Here is a 21,803-nt window from a genome sequence, read left to right as displayed (position 1 = left end):
GGAGGCAGACCGGCTTTGCAAATAAAGTAAGAAAATTTCCTCAAAAAGAGGGACCTTTGTGATGAAAATTTTTGTCTGCTGAACAAAAGTTATACTCAACAATCCTGGTGTTTGAATCAACTATTCGAAATTCATAAAGAGTCGGGATAACGACATTCCTAGACCACGGGATTCACATCCCTTCGGTATAGCACATTCGGCTACTGTGATTGCCATAGAGTAGAAAGGTATAAAAAAATTAACATAGTAGACCACAGGAATTTCGTTTCTATTTTCAAACGAAGTAAATGATTTTCAGAAATAATGGTTTAAAGTTACACTTTTTATGTGTTCATAGCTCATTATAAAAACAGAATGCTGATATGAATGCTTTGGCCATAAGAATTTACATTTTTATCTGGAGTTTTTTTTTCACACTGCAATAATGGTGGAATCGCCCATTTGGCAAAGTAAATATATTTTTAATACCGCATTTAGGCAGCTGTTCTGCTTGCAGTTGTATTTAATAGTTGGAACTCAGCACTGCCGTAAGCACACATACGCACGTACAAATATTCAAACATACCTACATATATGTGCGTATATGTATGTGCGCGCACTAGGGTGGCTCACCACAAAAAGTTGCTGTTTTTTTAGCGGAATCATACATTTTTTTATATTTTAAGACTGCGCCAAAGTAAATATTAAAAATAATTTAAAACTTACGTGCACAGGACCGATGGGAAAATATCTCTTTAAAAATAGCTTTTTAAATGGCATTATTTTTTTCAAAAGTAACCGCAGATAATAGAAAAATTTAAGTTTAAAATATCTAATTAAAAATTAAAAAAAAATTGATTAAAATAATTAGATTTTTGATGCTATTTTTGACCTGTTTTGAACAATAGATGTAAGGCCAACTTGAAGAGCGCAACCATGTTTTGACCGTTGCAACCGTTTCTTACTTTTAAGGTATTGCTGGAAAGTTATTTTTTATCTCCTTAATTTGTTGGAAAATCAACCTATTCAAGTAGGAATTTTATGTTTCGCAACTGTGAATTCGTTGCAAAAATGTTCGAACATTGCCGATGTCACTGATATTATGATGAGAGCAGCAGATCTCACAGAAGCCCCTTCTAAGCTCCAAATAGGCGTAAATAAAATCTCCAAATGGCTGCGGAGCTGACGCTTGAAATTGAGCGAAAATACATCTTTACATGTAATCTTCACCACAAGGAGAATCATCTGCCCAGAAATCACTTTAAATCTTAACTCAATTCCGAAATGTTATACTGCCAAAAACCTAGGCATTCATTCGTATGAACGGCTCATGTAGATTTCTTTGGCATTTCTTTGCCACAGGAAAGCCCCAGGATTAAAACTAAAGAAATAATATTCCTTAAATAAATCTCCCTCTCAATGGACAACAAGTTTGTCCTTCAGAAATCTGTGCTGAAATCAGTCTGGATGTAGGGAATCCAACTGTGGGATACAGCATCAAATTAAAACCTGAAAACTCAGGAATGTTTTCAGTCCAACACCCTACGCGCACTGGAAAACGCTTCGGCTTACGTGACGAATGCCCAACTTCATCGTGATTTAAAAATTACTTTAATAAAAGAGGAAATAAGAGCTTTAATCAGCAAATATTGAGGTCGTTTTTAAGCTGAAACTCTTTTCAAAGAGTTTAAGCAACTAATTTTATTTCTAAAAAACTTGATTTTCAGATGTTTCTTCAAATCGGTGCAGTTCATGCAAATCTTAATATTTTCCCAAAATACTTTGGCGTAAGTCCTAAAATACAATAAATTGCATAACTTTGCTGGAAAACAGCATCTATTTTTTTGTGGAGAGTAATGCGCCCTAATGCACGCTACTTCATGAATGCTGCGCGCGTATGTTGCCGCTGCAGAAGCAAATGTGGAAACAACGAAGTGGAGGAGAATGACGCTGACGAAAGTCATTATGCATAGAGTCCTGCCAACTTAGGCAACTTAAATTGCTTTAATGGCACTGCTATGTGGCACATCATATACGCGCACACACACACACGCATGCAAACAAAAATTATTTATATGCGAACATTTAAATATGCAGCTGTTTGTTCGCCCGCAATGCCAGTGAATGAGTAGATTCCATCAACGCTCTTACTCCTGCAGCTGTTATGCATCCACTTCACTTCACTCCTCCTTCCCTTTATTTTTCTTTTCATATTCGCTTGCTGCACTTCGCCTATTCGCCATTCGCGAACAAAACAATTAAAATGCATAATTTAGCTACAAATATGACGGGTGCTATTGCTGTTGCTGTACATATACCTATAAAACATACTACATCAGTTGGCAGCGAAGTAGAATAGAAAAAAATCGAAATTAGAAAATACGATTAAAAACTGTGCGCGCACGTCCGGACGCACGCACGCACTCACGGTTCAACTTTTCTAATTTAATTTTTACGCTGCAGCGCCACAGTAATACGCTGCGCTGTAATGTTTTGTGATTTCACAATTTTCCTATTTATTTTGTCTGCATATTTTATCATATTACCTATGCACATAGTTTCACACATACACACGCATGCAAGCACATACACATAGCAGAAAATTACTATTAGCTGTGTGAAGTGCTGAGTGATACCACGAATGCTGCTCATTATGCGTTGCATGCAACGCAATTACCACGAGTACATAGTATCATGGCTACGCAAGCAACATTGGGCAAGGCAACCAACAACAATGTGCCACCACATTGAGGCATCAAAAACTAACATTATTTCATATTACAAATGCAATGTCGGAAATACGCGATATGCAAAGGCAGCTGCGGAAAGCAAAGAACAGAGGGAGTGTGTGAAGCGCGTATCAGGCAGACAAAAACTAGATACTATGAAAAAGCAGCGGAAAAAAGCGCAGCTTCCTATGCCCCAAAGGCAACGCGAGTCCCACATGCAGGCGTACAAGCCACAGCAGCAGTGGTACAGGTATTAGCAGGCAACGTTGCCCCACCTGAGCGCTTACTTACCTATGAATGTGCAAGCAGTTAGTTAGTGGCTGATGGCAGACGACCTAGCAGGATGAATATACTACTGTCAAGCGGCTGATTGCCAACAGCAATGTTTTGTTTTTATTACAGTAACTGCCGTCTCCACCACTCCACTTTACTCTGCTCCAATCAGATATTTCCCTGTACGCCTTCGTCGCTTGCTTTCTACACTCACCGCAGTTGTAGTGGCGCAAAGACGACGCCTAAGCGTAGCTGCAAGTGATAGTCGTCAGCAAAGCAACACCGGAGTATTCATATTAGCATATCAGCATATCAGAGTTTGCTTTAGTCCTTGGCAACTGCATTGCAACTGTGTAGGGATAACAGCCAGTTGGCACTAACGCTTGTGCTTTTTTGCTTATGCTTTATGCTTTTGCTTATCGTCATTGGCATTGGCTCACGCAACGTTAGCTTCGAGATGATAAATTGAATTTAATTTTGCTGATGTAGTTAAATTCTAAAATCATAGCTGTTTTTCATTTAGTTGATTTTTTCTACGCTCTTTTGTGATTGGTGTTGCAGCTAGAAAATATTTAACTGGCTCTAATTTTGCTATGCCAATATAATTTTTATGAATGCTACAGAAATACATCGACCTTTTTAATTATGTTGTAAATATAGAAAGAAAATTAAGCTTCACGCTTCGATTTTTTAAGTTGGCTTATTTTGTAAGTTGGGTTCTGTTGAATGTTGCGCAATGTGCAATAATTTTAAGGTCATCGTCTAGCAGCAAAATGAATCAAACTTAAAAAGAAAGTACTAGGGTCATATGCTATAGAAGAACCCTCAGAGTGTTTTGCTGTATTTACTGATACTTTGTTGCTTTTTTACGCCTAATTAAGCTTCATATTATTAACCTCAGCACTATTCGAATGTGGAAAAACAGGTTAAAATACTGACTTAAGGGGTACCGGTGGTCAAGAATTTTCAAAAAATCGATTTTTTTTTTGATATTTCGAATTGATATTTACGAATATATTGTAAAATTTTTGGAAGAACATTCCCAGTATTTTTGATTCTACAGCCTTGCTAGCAAGTAGAGTCAGATTCGTCACGCCGCCACTCTTAAAACTTTAAACTCAATTATCCCAAAACTGATTTTTTCGTCTTCGTGCTGTCAAAATAAAAAAAAAATCCCGTTCAACCGAATCGTCCGAAATTTTAATGTGTTATTCAAAACATCAATGGCTATCGGCCATACTAGAATCATATTATTATTTCAATTATTTCGTATTTTTTTAATAAAAAAAAACTGGAAAAACTCCGATTTTTAGAGTGTTAAATTCAAAACCGCGCTATTTTGTCAATTTTGTTTTTATTCTAGACGCGACACACTGATTAATGATTTTTTTGGTTTTTGTGCTTCAGATTAATAGAAGAGCCAAAATGGACAACACCGTCCAGGTCCCATTTTTGGGAGGGTCAACTTCAGCGCCATTTTTAAAATTATTAAAATTAAAAAAAAAATCTTTTTCATTTTTGTACGTAAAATAAGTTTAATAAAAAGCGTAAGAAATTTAAAAATCGTTCTTCATTTTTTATCGTGAAAAAAAAAATCCTGAAACATCCTAAGTTTTCTAGCTTTAGACCACCAGGGCCCTTTAAGCGCAATACCAAGTTTGCATGTGTACATCAGAAATTATTTTGTAGAATATTTCAATCCAATAGCTCCCCCAAAATAAGGTCGTTTTGACCTTTTTCTGGAGAAATTTGGAGAATAATGCATTTGTAAGGCCACTAGATGGTTAAAATACTCCAGAAATTTATTTCTCGGGAAATTTCATGGCGGGTTTTTGCAAATAAAATCTGCATAAGATGAACGTAAAAGTCTGCAAAAACCAAAAAAGTTCCCTAGTTCCCCATTTACGTGGCAAATGCACAAAGTTGCTACCTGCATTTTTTAGTGCCTTATGAAAGGATTTGCTTGGTTTTAATTGTGTGTTCAAAATGTATGTCGGAATTTGTCTAAGTATCTGTCTATAAGTAATAAATATCTGTGCAAAAATACAATATATTTGTCTTCAAAAATTAATTATAAAAAATGTTTACCTTAAAATGCAAAAACCTTTGTGGATTTTACTATATTGCACTAAACTCTTATCCTTAGTTGCCAAACTTTAGTGAACTAACCTGTCAAATTTCAGAAAATAAATTGATCAAATTTTTCATCGAATCCTGCAAAACAGCCCAGACAAGTAAATCGAAACACACAGGCGTTTAATCGTTCTTAGAGCCATGTGTAATGTTCGAAGGTATGTTGTTTCTGTGACGTCATGTCTACATATATAGAACAATGTTAACTATGTCCTCTCCGAGCTGTTTCTGTCCAAATGAAACTCTTTTTCATACAAGTTCTTCAAGGTGATATTTGATAGCGTAGTGTGAGCCGCCAAACGTAAGCTCCACAGCACAAAAATGTTCATTTAGCCGTGAACGAGAAACGGGGTACTTTCATGCAACGTAGTACTTTCTTTCTGTTGGCAACGCAGTTTTGGTTTCTTTTCTTACAAGATCCGGAAATCCAACACTTTCAAGGAGCCTTCGTGTATTGGGTTGCAAGTTCGTGTTGGCATCTACAGCTTCGAAGCTGTAAAAAATATGACTTGTATAGGATCCATAGTAGCTCCACCAACGATGCTAACTTGGCAATCAAACAAAGAATCTATCTTAATAGCAGATGTTGTTTTGGGCTCGGCAGGCAATTGAAAGGTAGAGGCTTGACAATGCAGGCTACATCTACGCAAGAAACTCTTTTTCATTCAAGTCTAGAACTTATGATGATGAACCTAACTATAGTTACAATGGTTGGTGATACATTTTTCATTCCTCCACACAGCTAACTCAGCTGTATGGTTCATAGGTGTCAAATATGATTGACGTGCAACGCCAGTTGCCACAATTATTGGTATGGAAATAAGTTTCCGCCCTCGTAAAAGAGGCTGCTGATACTATTTTTGTGTTCGCTCTAGTAATATACTGGTGATTTGAAAGTTTGTAAGTGAGGTCTCGACCGCAGTAGTTGACATTCGTTTGAAGCATTAAGATCATTTTTTTACCTGACGTTAAAAATGTCTAGGTTCCTCCCAGAAAAAAAAATCCAGCGTGTCGTATATTGATTAATATTTACGCTAATCACGCTCCATCAAATATAACTTGTAAAGAGAGCTTTCGAGGCTTCCAAAATAGCAATTTCGACGTGAGTGATAAAGTTCGCGAAGGGACACCGAAAACATTCAAAGATACTCAACTTCAACAATTATTGGATGAAGACGCATGTCGAGCATTTGATGATATGTTTAAGGAGCTGGTAAACGTTTGCACGCGATGGGAATGGTCCCGAAAGCAGGTAACTGGGTGCCACATCAATTGAAGGCGAGGGATATCGAGAGACGTTTGGTGACGTGTGAGATGCTTTTTGGACGGCAGAAAAGAAAAAGTTTTCTACCTCGCATTGTCACTGACGATAAAAATCATTATTTATGATAACCCCAATTGAGAAAAATATTCATGCTTCAAAGGCTATGTAGTACATCTGGTGGGATCAGAAGGGTGTCATCTGTTACAAGTAAGAACTCCTTAAACCAACTGAAACCATCATTGGCGATCGTTACCGACAGCAGATAATGTGTTTAAATCGAGCTCTCAAAGAAAAGCGGTCGGAATGGGACGGTAGACGTGACAAACTGCTTTTGCTGCATGACAAGTTTAGGGCCAGACTTTGCTAAATCGATTGAGAAATATTTAGAGGGACTGTAGAGGGACGTATTCCCTAGACATTGCAATGCAATCAGCCTTTATTGGAGAGCGGTTCATTTTTTACGAGAGCATCGCAAACTGGTTCAATGAATGGATCAAGTCAAAAGAACTCGAATTTTTCATCCGAGGAAAGATGGAGTAAAGTGCTACCTGAAAGATGGAGTAAAGTTGTAGCTTCCAATGGCACGTAAAGTAATATTATGTATTATTTAATTATTTAAATAACTCGTAACTTTGGTTAAGGGGTTATATACCTTGTGGTCCGGTGAATTTAGCGAAAGTTGGGGTTTTTTTAAAGATATGTAGCAATAATTTTATTGTATAAAAGTTTTTATTATTGGATATTACAATGTTTAAAGAAAAAAAAGGCTTTGTTTGTGTAAAAATATTTAAAAATGGCGGAGTTATGGCGTTTTCCCCCAAGACCCTTTTTTTGGAAGAGGCTTGCGGTGGACGCGATTCAAGTCCACCAAGTCAACTGAAATCAAAAAATCGAAAAGATTTCATTAGTATAGGGTTATATCTTCTTAGTGAACGATCAATATATTAAATATTTTGATTTTTGTGAAAATAGGAACATGTTTTTAAAAAACTCCACTTCTACAGTCCTAAAATTGGCATTAAAAAATTCATATCTGCAAAATAAAAATTTATACATAAAAAGTTGATCGTTCACTAAGAGGCGACATCAATTACGAACAATTTAAAAAAAAAATTATAAAAATCGGTTGAATACTTTTTTTGCAATCGCGTCCACCGCAAAAGCATTTTTGGAAAAACACGTTTTTGAGATAATCGCGTTTAAAGTTTCAAGCGCCGCATGAGGCCGTACGCTCAGGACGTGACGACGCACAATTTAAAACGCTGTAACTTTCGATCTATTGCTCAGATCTCTATGAAATTTTTGGAAAATGTTCTCAAGGGATTGTACTTTACGATAAAGAAATAAAATTTATTTTGATTTTTTTGAAAAACACAAGGTATATAACCCCTTAAGGGGTTACATGGGTTTCGTTGGGTAAAAAAAGGCCTATTTTCAATATTTTTTTTTTCTATGTAAAAAATTATTTATTTAATTCAAACTTTTTTCTGTCTTATAGATACATATTTAAAGAATAATTTCTGAAATTTTCCAGAAAAAAAAAAAAATTAAAACTCCTCCATTGTGACGTCATTTCCGGTGACCCCTCGAAAAAAAAATGCGTCCGCGTTGTCGGCATAACTCCTGACACGCTCATTAAAAATGAAAAAACAAAAATAAGTGTTTTAGTTAAGACCATAAACTCGTGCTTGAACTAAGGAAAGAAAAAAAATTAAAAATTAGAATTTTGGCAGACATTTTTCCAAAAAAAAATGGAAATTTCGGTCAAATTTGCTTGACATTTTTTTTTTAAATAGTTGTATTTGAAAAAAAAAGCAAAATCCTTCTTTCAAACACGAGTAAGCTGTATTTCGAACACCTGTGTAAAATTTCATCAAGATCGGTTGAGTAGTTTTCGAGAACATTTGACAACCGACTTTGAAAACAAAGTTCCGAGAAAAACGCGTTTAAAGTTTTGAGTAACAATAAAAGTGGCTTGGAGCGCACACATTCCAAAGGCTGTATCTCCGAATTTATTATTCGGATCGACTTGAAAATTTAGGATAATATTCCTGAGATGTTGTAGAAATTAATTAGCCAAAAAGAAATAAATCGATTTTTTGAACCAACGAAGAAAGGACGGAAGTTTATTCCCTTACCCGTAATTTTGGGTTATCTTGTATTTGCTTTTATTTTCCTATATATGAAAGGACTATCATCATATCTTATAGAAAAGTAACTTTCCCAAAAGTTCATTGGCTTTACTCATAACAAAATGGTTTTTTATTTATTTTTTATTGAATTTATGGAGCGACGATCGCCTTTGCCTTCTTATTATTATTATTATTTTCTTAAAAAATTGCAAAGGTTCGCGCACTACTTAAATAAATAAATACCATAAAGAAGCAAATAGTTTCAGCCAAACTTAACTCATACTTTGACATAAAACCAGTTGCTCAAGGCGGTCAATGACTAAGTTTGTGCGCACTGTGCCCAATAGTAAATTTTTACAACCACAAATTCAAATGAGAATTTGAAAGCGAAATACTTAACGTTGTATGTGCAAACAAATGTGTCTAGGTACGAAGTCAATTTCACTTACACATGCACACGCGTGTATGCTTGAAAGTATTGCGTGCATGAGTCGGCCCCTAGGAAGAGATCAGGATATGCACATGAAAATCGTGTTGAAAATCTAAGGTTACAGGCAAGTACCGAAATACTCCTCGTAAACTTATGCATGAGTAAGCGTAAATGTTGGATTGATTGTGTTGTATTGTTTGTTGTGTTTACTTTTGCTTGCTCTATTTCGGCTAAGTGCTTCACACGTAGCGAACAAAGTACTTCCGCCATAAATAGCGAAAAACATACACACATACATATACATATATACAGATTCATATATACACACACATATAAATACACTCGCATTGACTCCATTCAGGTGAAGGCAAAGTAGAGAAAAGCAGGGTTGGCGTTAGTTTCATGTGGATGCATTAAAAGCATATGCTTAGATTTTGAAATACAAACAACAATAATAACAACATTACCCTGTGCATATGTGTTGAACATTTATTTATATAGGTAGGTTTATGTAAGTATGTAAATCCCTCTAATTCTAGCACTCCATGATATTAACATATGTAAATATGTATACAACTACAACTACCTGCAAAAAACCAGAATCGCTTCTAATAGTAACGTTTTCTGCAAGGCATGGCTGTAGAATATCTTATTCCCATTTCATTTTTACTACTTTAGACTTTCACCGCAGCATTGCTGCTTTCGTCACTTGTGCTGTAATCTCGGGTAGTATGCGTATTTTTGGTTGTGCCGCAAGCACCTTAGAAAAACGTGCTGAAAATTTAAAAAGCGTTAAGTGGCATTGCTGGCATCACCGACCATAAAAAAGGGGTTAGAATGTTCAGCAGGGCATTTGCTCGGTTGCGATATCTGAATTGAATCAGCATTATTCGCAACAAGAATTTCACAATTTTGGATCTCTTATACAATACATACATTGTTTTTTTTAAAGTTAATGACCCTTGTGGGAAGTTCGCACGAAAATGTTTTATGACGCCACCTATTTCCATTCCTAGATTTGTTCTATTATCGGAATGTGCAAATTATAAACCTTTAATTAGCATACGTTTTAGCGCGGAGGCGGAAATACTTAAACGAAATATTCCCAGAGATTTTCCTGTGAAAGGAAAACGTCTGGAGACCAAAAACAATATGTTCAATAAGTTCTGCGGTTTGAAAAAAAAACACAACTTTGTGGTTTGAAATACACTTCATTATTCAGTATAGTCTCCCTGGACACCTCCTTGCATACTTATTGCAACGACATTTTAATCTATGAATTCCATCTAGAAAGGCTGCAAAATACGCTTGCACAGTTGATCTCATCATTTCATGAAAATCGTTTCCCAACCGTGAATTTTTTAGGCCTGGAAACAGAGGAAAGTCCCTAGGGACCAAATCTGGTGAATATAGTGAATGCTCCAACAATTCGAGCCTTAATTCATGGAGTTTAGCCATTGTCAAAATACTAGTGTCACACGGTGCATTGCCCTGATGAAAGCGAATCTTTTTCTTTTGTAAACTGTGTCTTTTTTCACGATTTTTTCCCAATAGCTGTTCTAAAAGGTTACAGTAATATTCAGAATTTATTTTTCTTATCAGTTTGCAAGTAATCCACAAACAGAATTCTTTGAAATTCGGATCCCAAAAAACTGATTCAACACCTTCTTGTCTGATTTCTGAATACGAACTCGTTTCGGAGCCGAAGCACCTGGTTCACATCACTCTTTAGCCTCTTCTTTTAATTTAGGATCTAGATGGTAAACTCAAGTCTCATCAATAGTGATGAAGCGACGCAAAAAATTTACTTTGTCGTTTCGAAAACGCTCAAAATGTTGTTGATAAATTCGTATTCGAATATGTTTTTGTTCCATTGTTAGCGAATGCGGCACCCTTTGTGCACTCAGCGTTCCGAAACCCAATGCTTCAACGAAAATATTGCTTGCCCTACCCAATAAGTTGTCTATGACTTCTACTAAATCTCTTTCAGTCTGTCGACGTTTTTCCAATACGATATCCACTATTTTTTTACGATTTCTGGTATTGTTGCTGTTTTTGGACGTCTTTGAAGTAGACCGTCTTCAACGCTTGTGCGACCACTTTTAAATTCAGCAACCAATCTTTCTACTGTCCTAACTGATAGCGAAAAGTCCCTATACTCTCAATATTCATTCACAAATTTCTTTTGCTTTTAAACCTTCCAAAAATAAGAATTCAATCACTGCACGATACTTGATTTTTCCATTGTAGAGAATACTGTGACACATCGATACTAAATGGCTTGCAACCAAAGAATGAATTAACTGATTGAAATGAAACTTCACCTCATATGAAGTGTGTAGCAACATTACAGAAGAAAATTTAGGCTAGTAGCAACGCCCTCTCTTATCGAACCGTAAAACTTATTGAGCAACCTAGTATTTTTTGATGTTACTGCTGTAGTATCCGCATTGTGAGTCGAACACAAATCTCATTATCGTCATGGCAAACCTTAATAAAATTCGGCTACTTATAAAAACAAACGTGTATCCAAGGAGACGCAAATCATGGTAGGTCAATCATGTGGTAACATATTTCGCCCTTGTGAACTAGACAGCCACAGTATATAAATGGAGCGGGCAAAGGTCAAAAAAGAGATTTTCATCTGTCAAAACCATTTTTTGTTATTTAGTAAATAAATTGGATGATTAATTTTGTGCCACTTTATACGTATAAGTAATCTCCTCGATACAGTAAGAATTTTCTGGGTGGCATAAACCGGTCGCTGCATCCGAATGGGATTGGTGCGTAACTATTTTTCAGGAGTGCGTAGGTTCGAATCCCTACGCATGAAACAGCAAAATGATAGAACAAGTTTTTTCAAATAGCTGTGGCTCCTCGACAGGCAATGACAAACCTCCGCGTGCTATGAAAAAGTTCCTCATTTGCTGGAGTTGGGTTGAAACTGTAGATCCTTCAGTTTAGTTCACACATATGTAATGTTTTTATAACAGCTTAAAGAAAATCTTTTTTAAAGTTTGAAAGAAAATCTTTTTTATTTTGGGTCTTGTACAATAAATAACAATAAATGGGTTAGCAAATTTAAGGGACTTTTAAAGATTAAAAAAAAAAAAAGACAGTTGCATAAAACTTATCGGAGCGATCTCATGTCAAGTAATTCAGGTATTTTGGGCATTACTACAAATTCTTATAAAAATTGGGGTGTAACTATAGTAAATTTAAGATTTTTAATTTTATTTTATTTAAATTATTGTATATTTTTATAATAAAAGTAAATTTTAAGAAATTATAATTTTGAGGTTTTTTCAGTGTTGAATATTTTGATCTAGAATTGTTTGATTGGGTTCGGTTTGAGATTTTTATTATTTTCTTTGTTTTTAATTTAAACAAGTTTCGGCTCATGGCCTTATTGTGCTAATAAGGGAAATAAATTTGACCGCCTAAATCAACCGATTTTCACGAGAGCCGCCTCACTTGAAACAATTGAGACTTTGAAAAATTGCATTTGGCTCGATGTCTGAGACAGAGCATTAATTTTACCTAAAATTTCACCGGAATGCATTTGATAAATATCACTAATCTGTCATAAATGGCAGAACCTCTACTATTTATGACAATGGGCTTAAAATGAAAATATGTGCTTAATTTTATTTAAAAAAACTCAAACTGGAGAGACCCTTTGTAAAACCAAAAATATAAAAACTTTTTATTTTTCCTCTATGAATGGATATATGATATATACTTTATACATATGTACTTGGCATTCACATTCTTGGTTGGTTATTTAACTGAGCTCCTCCTCCTATTTGCGTTACGCAGTCTTATATTGTGCCCGTTTGCAAATCGATCGAAGCGTTGATACATTGATTTTTAGCTGTTTTTTTTAGCTGCATGAGAATTATCGATATCGATAGAATAGCTTGACAGCTGAGAATAGCAAACTGTGTTAAAATTTCTTTTTAGTAAGGTTTGGCCAGTCATCATGAATCGCTTAACGCCAGTACGACGATCCAAACTGTGGAAATTTACTTTGAAAACAAAAAAAAAACAACAACAGAAATAAATCTATTAGCGAAGTTCATAAGTCAGTGGTGGCATCATCGGTCCTTAATTCTTTCAAAATGAGAAATAAGCTTCAGTTACAGGGAATAGTGAGCGCAATCGAGCCATGCTGACTGAATTTTTGTTCGAAAAAACTAATCAGCTAAACGTCGGCGACATTTGATTCCAACAAAACGCCACAACTTGTCATGCATCGCACTTTACAATCGGTTTAATGTAATACTCAAGTCACCATTGACGCCATACGGCCAAAATTTGGCGGATCACAGCGCTGATACTCACAAACGTACGAGTCTCGTACCAAGGCAATCGCCTCAAATTTTTCTATGCACTTTTCTCGGTTTCTATTGAACAATTTTCCTTCATTATTGTAGGGGATCTTAATTATTTTTATATTTTTTCTCGTGCGAAATCCATTGCATTTTAGTGAATTGTAGATTTTCTGCTTAGCATCTGTCAAAAGAGACGCCTTCGAGCTGTTATAGCTGTCAAAATAAAAGAAGTGGTACGAAATAAGCTGGAAGATTCTGTATGTAAGGTTTTTATTCAATTAATTTCACTACTGTCTGTGCCTTAAGTCCCATAGCAAGTTTTTTTGAACTGATACGTCCACAGATGAATTTGCTGTTTGTTTTGTTTTTCACATTTGCTAGTTTTGTTCGCTATTTTTAAATTTCCTTTTTGCATTTTGTTTTGCTCTTTGGTTTGCGGTCTCGTTTGTTTCTAATATAATAAAACTTATTTTACACGCGCACACCGGGCGGATACACAAGACCATTTGCCTTAGATGTCCATGTATGCGAGTGTATATGGAACTAAATACGAGCATACAAAGACAGTTATATGTGAGTGTGTACTGAACTGCTTTTTTCAGACACATTTGCATTTGTATGAATCTAAACAATAGCACAACAAATGCGAGTACCTTAAAAATAGTACTAAAATACAATTTCCTATTCTCGGCGTTTTCGAGTTGCCGGCAAATGGTAACCAAATAGAAAACGTATTTGGCTTGTTGTTGTTCCTGCAGCTGAATGAATGACAATACAAAAGTGTGGTGTTAAGGAAAAAGAGAGGAAGTGCGCTATGGCATAGTATTTGTAGTTGCTTAGTAATTTGTTGCTGCTCACAAAAAGAAAAAAAGGAAAAAGTCAAGACTAAAAAAACCTTAACACATACATAAATGCACCATACGTACATATTTATAAACTACATACAACGTTGAAGCATTCGTACACAGTGTGCGACTCCACTTACCAGTAAAACCATCCGGACACGTACAGTTGTAATAGGCGACGCCATCTATACAAGTACCACCGTTCTGGCAGGGCCCCGACCAGCATTCATCCCAATTTGTTTGGCACTGAATTCCTGTGTAGCCATCGATGCAGTAGCACGAATACGAGCTGCTGGATGTTGAAAGGAAGAGAGAGAAAAAAAGAAAAATAAAAGTTGAAAGAATACCAGAGTACAGAGATTAGTTACTGAGAGTAGGTACAATAAAAAGTAGAGTAGTTACGGACTGGTGGAATGCACGTGAGGAGCAAATGTGTGTGCATACAGCGGCAGGCATAACTGAGTGCGTGATGATTTTTTTAATATTTACACCACTTTTCAGGTTAGAAGTTTTTCGTTATTTTTTTTTTATGAATTCGCTAACCAAAAACGGCACTTTGGTGCTTCTTGGGGAGTGACAGACTGGCACTCCAACCATTTAACCTCTAACCAAAACCATGTAAATCAAAATTCTGAATTTTTTACAAAATTTAGAGAAAGCCAACAAAAGTTTCATACAAATTTGAAATTTTTAATCAAAATTTTTGGCGGCTGCCGTAGCCGAATACTTTGTGGATATCATTCAGACGTACACAAGTTCGAACCCCTTGCACGAAGTCTCACTTGACACAAAAAGTTAGTTCTAATAGGGAAGTGGTTACCCCTCGCCTGGCAATGACCAATCTTCAACTGTATTTCTGCCATGAAACAGCTGCTCATAAAAAACTATCTACTGTTTGGATGTAAGACTATACTATATATCCCTCTATTTTGCGAAGAAACATCAATAGCATACCACAAATAGGAGGAGGAGCGCGATCAAACATGAAATAAAGGGTATAAGTGCTAATTATTTATAATTATGTATAAAATCCGTATCTGTAGAAAAAATTCTCGTGTAGTATGGCTCATGAATTTATAGTGAAACAAGTAGAAGTCTTAAGCGGCCAAACAATTGCTTAGATTTTTAATTATTTCTATTTTCTGAATGTTTTTATGAAATACCTGGTGCACAAGAGCGTTTCTAAAATGAAAAAAAAAATAAATGAATAAAAGATAAAAATAAAATTCCGTTTTTATAAAAAAAACAATGTATATGTGAAAAAAACTCGTAAGAGTAAATCGTCTGTATATCAAAACTCAATGGGCTAAGACCTGCATACTTGAGGTTTTTCTAGAACTTTACATTAAAGAGTTCAAAATTTAGATTATTATGATCAGTACGTAGGTAGGTGAAATGGTTGAAGTGCCACTCCCCAAGCAGAACTAAAGCGGCATTTTGATACCATTTTTAGACCTCCAACGCGCAGATATCTACAGCCCACCAGAGCTGTTGATGTAATGGAGAAGATTGATGGAATTTAGGGAGGATAAGGTTTACGGTGGCCACAAGCTGCCGAAGAAAGAAGCACCCGGTTACCTTAATCGTCTAGCTGCCAAAGTACTTTGCAGTTTCCATATTTGAAAGGTCCCCACAGCTTCTGCAATGGGGGTTAAATGGTAATCGTAGCTTTTACGTGAGTGTGCCGATCATCCAACTACCGATAAACGGAGCAAAGACTTTGGAAACTGAATGGAGTGGAGTCCTCAGTACTAATTCCTACGCCTATTTTACTAGGACCAAAGGAATTTCGAAAATTCACGAAAATATGGAACTCCATGAATGGTGTGGAGTCCTCATGACTTTCTGAGTCCTCCGTCTCTTACACTGGGACTAAAGAGTTTTCGAAATAGAATACGAAAAAATGGAGCACCATCTTTTCTGCGCTTTCCTGAAAAATAACTTGTGCAATTCCCCTTTAAGAACAGTCAGGGAGATGTCGATGACCGGGTAGGAGGTATCTGAGGCCAATTCGGTTTTCTTCCTGGCGATCTCATAAGCACTTCCAGTAATGAGTAATGTTACCTGCTCACGCAAAAATTTGATCTCCCTCTGACTAGTTTGGCGTTTGACCATGGCGTTTTCAAATCCGTGATCGCGGATTGACTAACAGATAATTGACATTATTATTAGTGGGATTTTTTTTTTCAATTTTGTATGAACTTATAAGTTTTTTATATAGTTTTGCTTATAGCATGAAAAATGTTCAAAAAAACAAAGTAATAAATGATTTTCAAAGCAATGCAAATATTACAAAAAAAAAAAACATCATCATGCACGCACTTATGATAGCCACTGTATGTATTACAAAAAATTTTTACTTATAATTTTATGTTTGTACGTTTATGTGCAAGTTGTGACTTCAAATGTGCTTTTGTTCGTTTTTATTTTTTATTGTTTTTTTTTTTTTTTGTATTTTTCATTTTCTTTTTTTTTCGTTTACAATTTACTAAGTTTGCATGTGAGCGTACGTTTGAGCACATTGCTTGTGTATAATAATGCTACCGCAAAGTTGCTGGCACCACACAAAGACTGCACAAACTGCAGACAAGGAGTTAAAAGAAGAGATTAAAAACAAAAACTATTAACAAAAAATTCAGCAAAATTCTAAAAATGTTAGAACACAGCAAACAAAAAAAGAAATAAAAGGAAAAAACACAAAGCAATACACATCCTGAACAATTCAGTAGTAAGTTAACAATGTAACAATGGCGAGTAGTGTGTGCTGTTGTGTTTGGTTTGTCTGGTGTGTTTTTAAATAGTTGCGAAACCTTTTATTTTATGGGAAAAAAACTGCAGACTCCTTGCCACAAAGTTTAGTTACTTTGCTAGGCCTTTGCAAAAACTACAAGCATACCAGCGTAAAGGAAAAATTCTAAAATAAACAAAGAGCGATACGTAGAAGCACCAGAAAGCAGCATATCAAATACACCCACGCAAGTGACATGTATTGTATGCTTTGGGCTTTGCGGTGCGCCAGTGCGTATGCGTTACCTTATTTCTTCTAGTGCGCAACGCTGCGCTCATTTAATATAGTTTAGGCTGCAAATGCTTGGCTCTTTTGTTAAAGTTCTTGCTATTGCTTCTTAACTACTTTTTTATTATATTTTTCTTATCTTATTTTTATTTTTTTTTGGTTTTTTTTATATTTTTATATTTTGTATTGTAGTTATTTATTATTAGCCAAGTGCCACTCTTACGAATATTAGCCTTTATTGATTTTATCTTCCGTATTTGCTTCCGATTTCATGATTTTATTCAAATTGTCCGCGAAAAATGTTTGAGCTTTGAACTAGTGACTGTTTTTTCTTCGATTATAAATTTCTTCTTACTTCAAAGTGCCCTTTGATTCCTTCCGTACGAGTGATTTATTTGATAATTACAATTTGAACTCGAACACTTTGAACTTGGATAGAAAATTTTAAAGATTATTCTAACTGACCTTTAGATAATATTGGCCCAAGATGGGCTTACCATGGCTGCGTTAGATCAAGGTCAACTTATCGATGGGATTACTGCAAATATCACTTTATCTTTAAGGTAAGAAGTTAGTTAAGCGCACTGCCCTAAGGCCGTCATTAGCTCGACGTACTTTACGCAACGCTTCTCCAATTTTTTGATTCTTCTTCTTCTTGTTTGCGCGTTAACCCTTAAGCTATTTTGACCGAGTTTAACAAAACGTGCTAATTTTTCTAGTGCTAACCGGCACCAGTTGGACACACCAAGTGAAGTCAAGTCCTTTCTCACCTGATCTTTCCAACGTAGAGGAAATATACCACCAGCTGGTGCCGCATCGGATATTTTCAGAACCGTAGCATTTGTATGCATTCGGACGACATGACCCAACCAACGAACTCACTAGATCATTATTCGCTCTGCTATGTCTATGTCATACAGCTCTTTGTTCCATCGCCTATGACAAGCGCCGTCACCATCGAGCAAAGATTCAAAAATCTTCCTCAGAATCTTTCTCCCAAGCACTGCAAGGAACGCCTCATCGGAATATGTCATCGCCTAAGCTTCTGCGCCATTCGATAAGACGGGCATGATGAGAACTTTATAAAGTATTAATAGAGCTAAATATAGAAAAACAGCAGTTAGAAAGGGCACAACCCAATAACTTAAATAAAGCCATTTTTATTAGGATTACAGAATTGTGAACCAGTGTATTCTTCTGTTGGCAGATCTCTTGCTGCCTTGCCAATTAAGTATGCGAAGGAAAGTGCTGGAAAAGTAGGAGCTTAAGCTACTAGTTGTGTGACGGTACCGCAGGTCTCTCGCGATGAAGTTTTTCTTCTTCAATAAGCAGGGATTGGACTATGATAACGCCGTTCAGGGAGCTGAAGTTCGCGAAGGTGGTAATGTAGTGCCGGTGATTGCTCTTTAAGGTATGTCAAGCTTCTGATGATCACTTTACTCTCTTTCCAACTAACTGATATGAGTGACACATTGCGCATAAAAGCAGTACACTGTCACTATGGCCTTTGTTGGTCGATAGATTGACTATAACTTTTTTCCTGTTTGTTCAATCACGACTAGTTGATTGCTTCTGAGTCTCTCGTGGGTTATTTTGAGTCCTTGTTTCGGTAGCTATGAATAGATTCGAAAACTCATTCGGATTGCGATTGAACATCATTAGACACTCTGTTGAAAATTTCAAGCGCTTGCAGTTGTTTGCCAATTATGACCAAATGCGGCATCCATCTTGCGGATCATTCATCTTGCAAATTTTTCGCATCAATATGTATATATAAAGCAAAACTGAAATCACTGCTCAATTTGATTAGCTTAAAGGGCACTTTCTCTCCCGAATTCTCATATCATGTTGGATCATTCCAACCATTTCTCGGGTGTGACTTCAATTGGATGATCTGAAGCTCGGAGTTACTTGCTCTGGTGCGGCTGCACTGAAAATGTGCAAAGCAGTAGCAGATGATTTCAATTGATGGTGAAGAGTCTTCTTAGTAGTTTTGCGTGCTTTTGCTTTGTGACCAGATGGGTTTTTTCCGCAAAAAATATAGTCCGTTGCACAATTATAAATAATAAAATTATGTTGACAAATTTTTACTACAATACTTATTTGCTTATTTTTTAATTTTAATTATTTTTTATAAAACCATTGCTCACTCTATTACAAATACTATAATAATCTAAGTTTCATTCTTTGCACGAGGTTCAGAAAAATTCGGCGAATTATCATACAAATTGAGATCTTTTTAATTTCAATTTCATATTTTTAATCAAAATTGAAAAAGGTCACAGAGCACGCAGTTTTTTTAGTTTTAATACAATAAAGTGAAACTTGAAGTTGCTCACAGCTCTCGTTGATTTTTGATAATTTTTTTCTTTGGCAGTGTTGCGTATTTTCTCCTTATAACGAATCCACGAAACTTTTCAAAGAAAAAAATTACTAAAAACACGTGAAAACGTTTCGCCCCTTCAAACTTTTACTTTATTATATTAGAAATAAATGGGCTTTAAATCAGCTTACTCAAAGATTTTTGAAAAATTCTCAATAAAAATCATGAAATTGGATTAATGTTTAAAAATTTTGGAAAAGGTTTAAAACTTGGATTTATGTGGTTTTGTTATAGAATAAAATATATTTTTGTCTTTTGTGGCAATAATAATTAATATTAATGTGAAAAAATAGTAAGAAAAAATATAGTAATAATTTATCATTTGAAGGTGTCACTTATTTTAATATTAAATTATATATATTTCCCGTGCTTCCTAGGAGAAAAAAAAGGCCTCAGTGGTCTCAGTATTACTTATAAATTAGTACATAAAATTTACTCATTTCCAGTTTTACGAAAGTGCTTGTGGGTCTGTCTTAAATGTCAGTCAGAAGAAAATTTTTGAAGAATAAGTCAGATAATTACACTAAGTTCTTTCAAAAAATACTTCTTTATAAACGAAATGTGTGATTTGAGTTTGCTATGCCATTAGTTTTAATTTTTGTGGACTTATTGAGGCGCAATTATATCTCTATAGTCATCCCCCTTCACATTTTCACACCTTCCCATTTTCACAAACTTCCGCTGCTTTTGCAATCTGATACAATTCACCCTCATATATTTTCGATTAGAATATGCCTCTTTGGAATTTTTTCAAATTTTAAGATTTTGTTGCTACCTTCATGCATTTGTTCTATCGATTTTTGCCTTATCATTGTCTTCCAATTCAATAGCTTCTGCATATGTTTTTTTTTATATTTTCTTTTTTTGTGTGCAGGAATTCGTTTACAATTCGACTTTCTGCTTTTATTCTTGCATGACCACCTTTTACACTCCCGTTACAAAGTTCTTGCCAGTTGATAAAAGTAGTAAATCAGCAGTTTGTTAAACAGTCAGTTGCTTGGCTTAGAAGCCGAGTGCTTCACAGCTTTTGCCATATCACCATTACAAGCCGACACCAACCGTTGGTGGTGCCATTACAATTACCAGTGCGTTAACGGCGGTATTAGTAGGTGTGCATGTGCCTGTATGTATGCCGTACTGCACATGCTGTAGTTATTGTTGTACTGGGTCTTTTTTGTAGCATTAGCCACCAGATGTTTGCCAAATCAACATTTGGCACCAGTTTAACGCTGAGCGAATGACGGCAGCTGGATTTTTTCCTTTTCTATTTCCTTTTCACTTCCTTGGGGTATTAGGTAACATGCCAAATTGCCATACCGACAAATCTTGCCACATATGTTGCACGCATTTGCAGCGTAAAAGCGGTAACTTGTAGTAGTTTTAGATTTTTTAGTTTTTACTTTTCGTAACCATTTTTCCTCTTTTATTTACTTTTATTTACTCATATCATTTGAATTTAATTGATTCTTTGTCTTTTTGGCCTTATAAAGGGTGGTTAAATTTCAAGGTCCGTTGTTGAATGTGAACCACACCTAAACGTCAACGACACCGTGGGACTTCTTTCTTTGGGGCTATTTGAAAGAAAAGGTGTACGTTGATAAGCCAGCAACAATTCAAGAGCTAAAGGACGAGATAAATCGGCGCATTAACGGCATAGAACCTCAATTATGCCTCAGCGTCATCGAAAATTTGGACCATCGGATGGAGGTGTGCCGCCGAGGCCGCGGCAAGCATTTGGCCAATGTTTTGTTCTATACGTAATTGAGCTAGACCAATATTATCACAATAAAGAAAAATGACAATAATTTCCTAAGGAAATTTTATTTATTTTAAATCAATACCGGCCCCTGAAACTTAACCAGCCTTATTATTATTATTATTGAAGATATAAAGTTCAGAATTTTGAAAATTTAAATATTTTGTTACGTAAGTCCAAAGCTGAATATGTATGTCGAGTGAGTATGAATGAAGGATATATACAAATTAATAGCGCCCGCAGTTCGCAAGAGGATCTTGAGATTATAACAGAACGCGTGGAAAAAATGGTCGAGTTTTCTCTTGAACAATTTTCGCAAATATTAGCAGTAATTGCAGGTAGTCTTTTACGAAAGGCCTTTAAGCAATGCTCAGCATGCTTCGCGCAACGAAATCTATTGGCAGTGGAGAACTTTACTACAGCTATCTCATTTTGTAAAGATATCGAGAAAATTGCTGACACAGATTCCATGCTCAATATGCCAATCTGCTGGAAGATTACACGAAGGATACCTTATCGACTTTTAATG

General features: G+C 35.7%; 2 protein-coding genes across 6 annotated transcripts in view; one reads left to right on the top strand and one right to left on the bottom strand.

The window, feature by feature from the left end:
• Nucleotides 1-21,803, top strand: part of LOC129246875 (uncharacterized) — a 316,754-nt gene that overhangs the window by 171,335 nt on the left and 123,616 nt on the right. The window lies entirely within an intron of this gene.
• LOC129246873 (protein eyes shut) overlaps nucleotides 1-21,803 on the bottom strand; it is a 306,316-nt gene that overhangs the window by 173,512 nt on the left and 111,001 nt on the right. For 2 of the 4 annotated variants that reach the window (XM_054885574.1, XM_054885576.1), the window contains exon 3: nucleotides 14,260-14,411. In XM_054885574.1, coding sequence (XP_054741549.1) covers nucleotides 14,260-14,411 — 152 coding nt within the window. The remainder of the gene's footprint in view (nucleotides 1-14,259; nucleotides 14,412-21,803) is intronic. The other 2 variants (XM_054885575.1, XM_054885577.1) reach the window with 1 other exon arrangement.

Source organism: Anastrepha obliqua, chromosome 5, assembly GCF_027943255.1.
Source record: "Anastrepha obliqua isolate idAnaObli1 chromosome 5, idAnaObli1_1.0, whole genome shotgun sequence".
NCBI lineage: Eukaryota > Metazoa > Arthropoda > Insecta > Diptera > Tephritidae > Anastrepha > Anastrepha obliqua.
The sequence above is the reverse complement of the archived record's forward strand: the minus strand, read 5'-3'. Positions and strand labels throughout refer to the sequence as shown.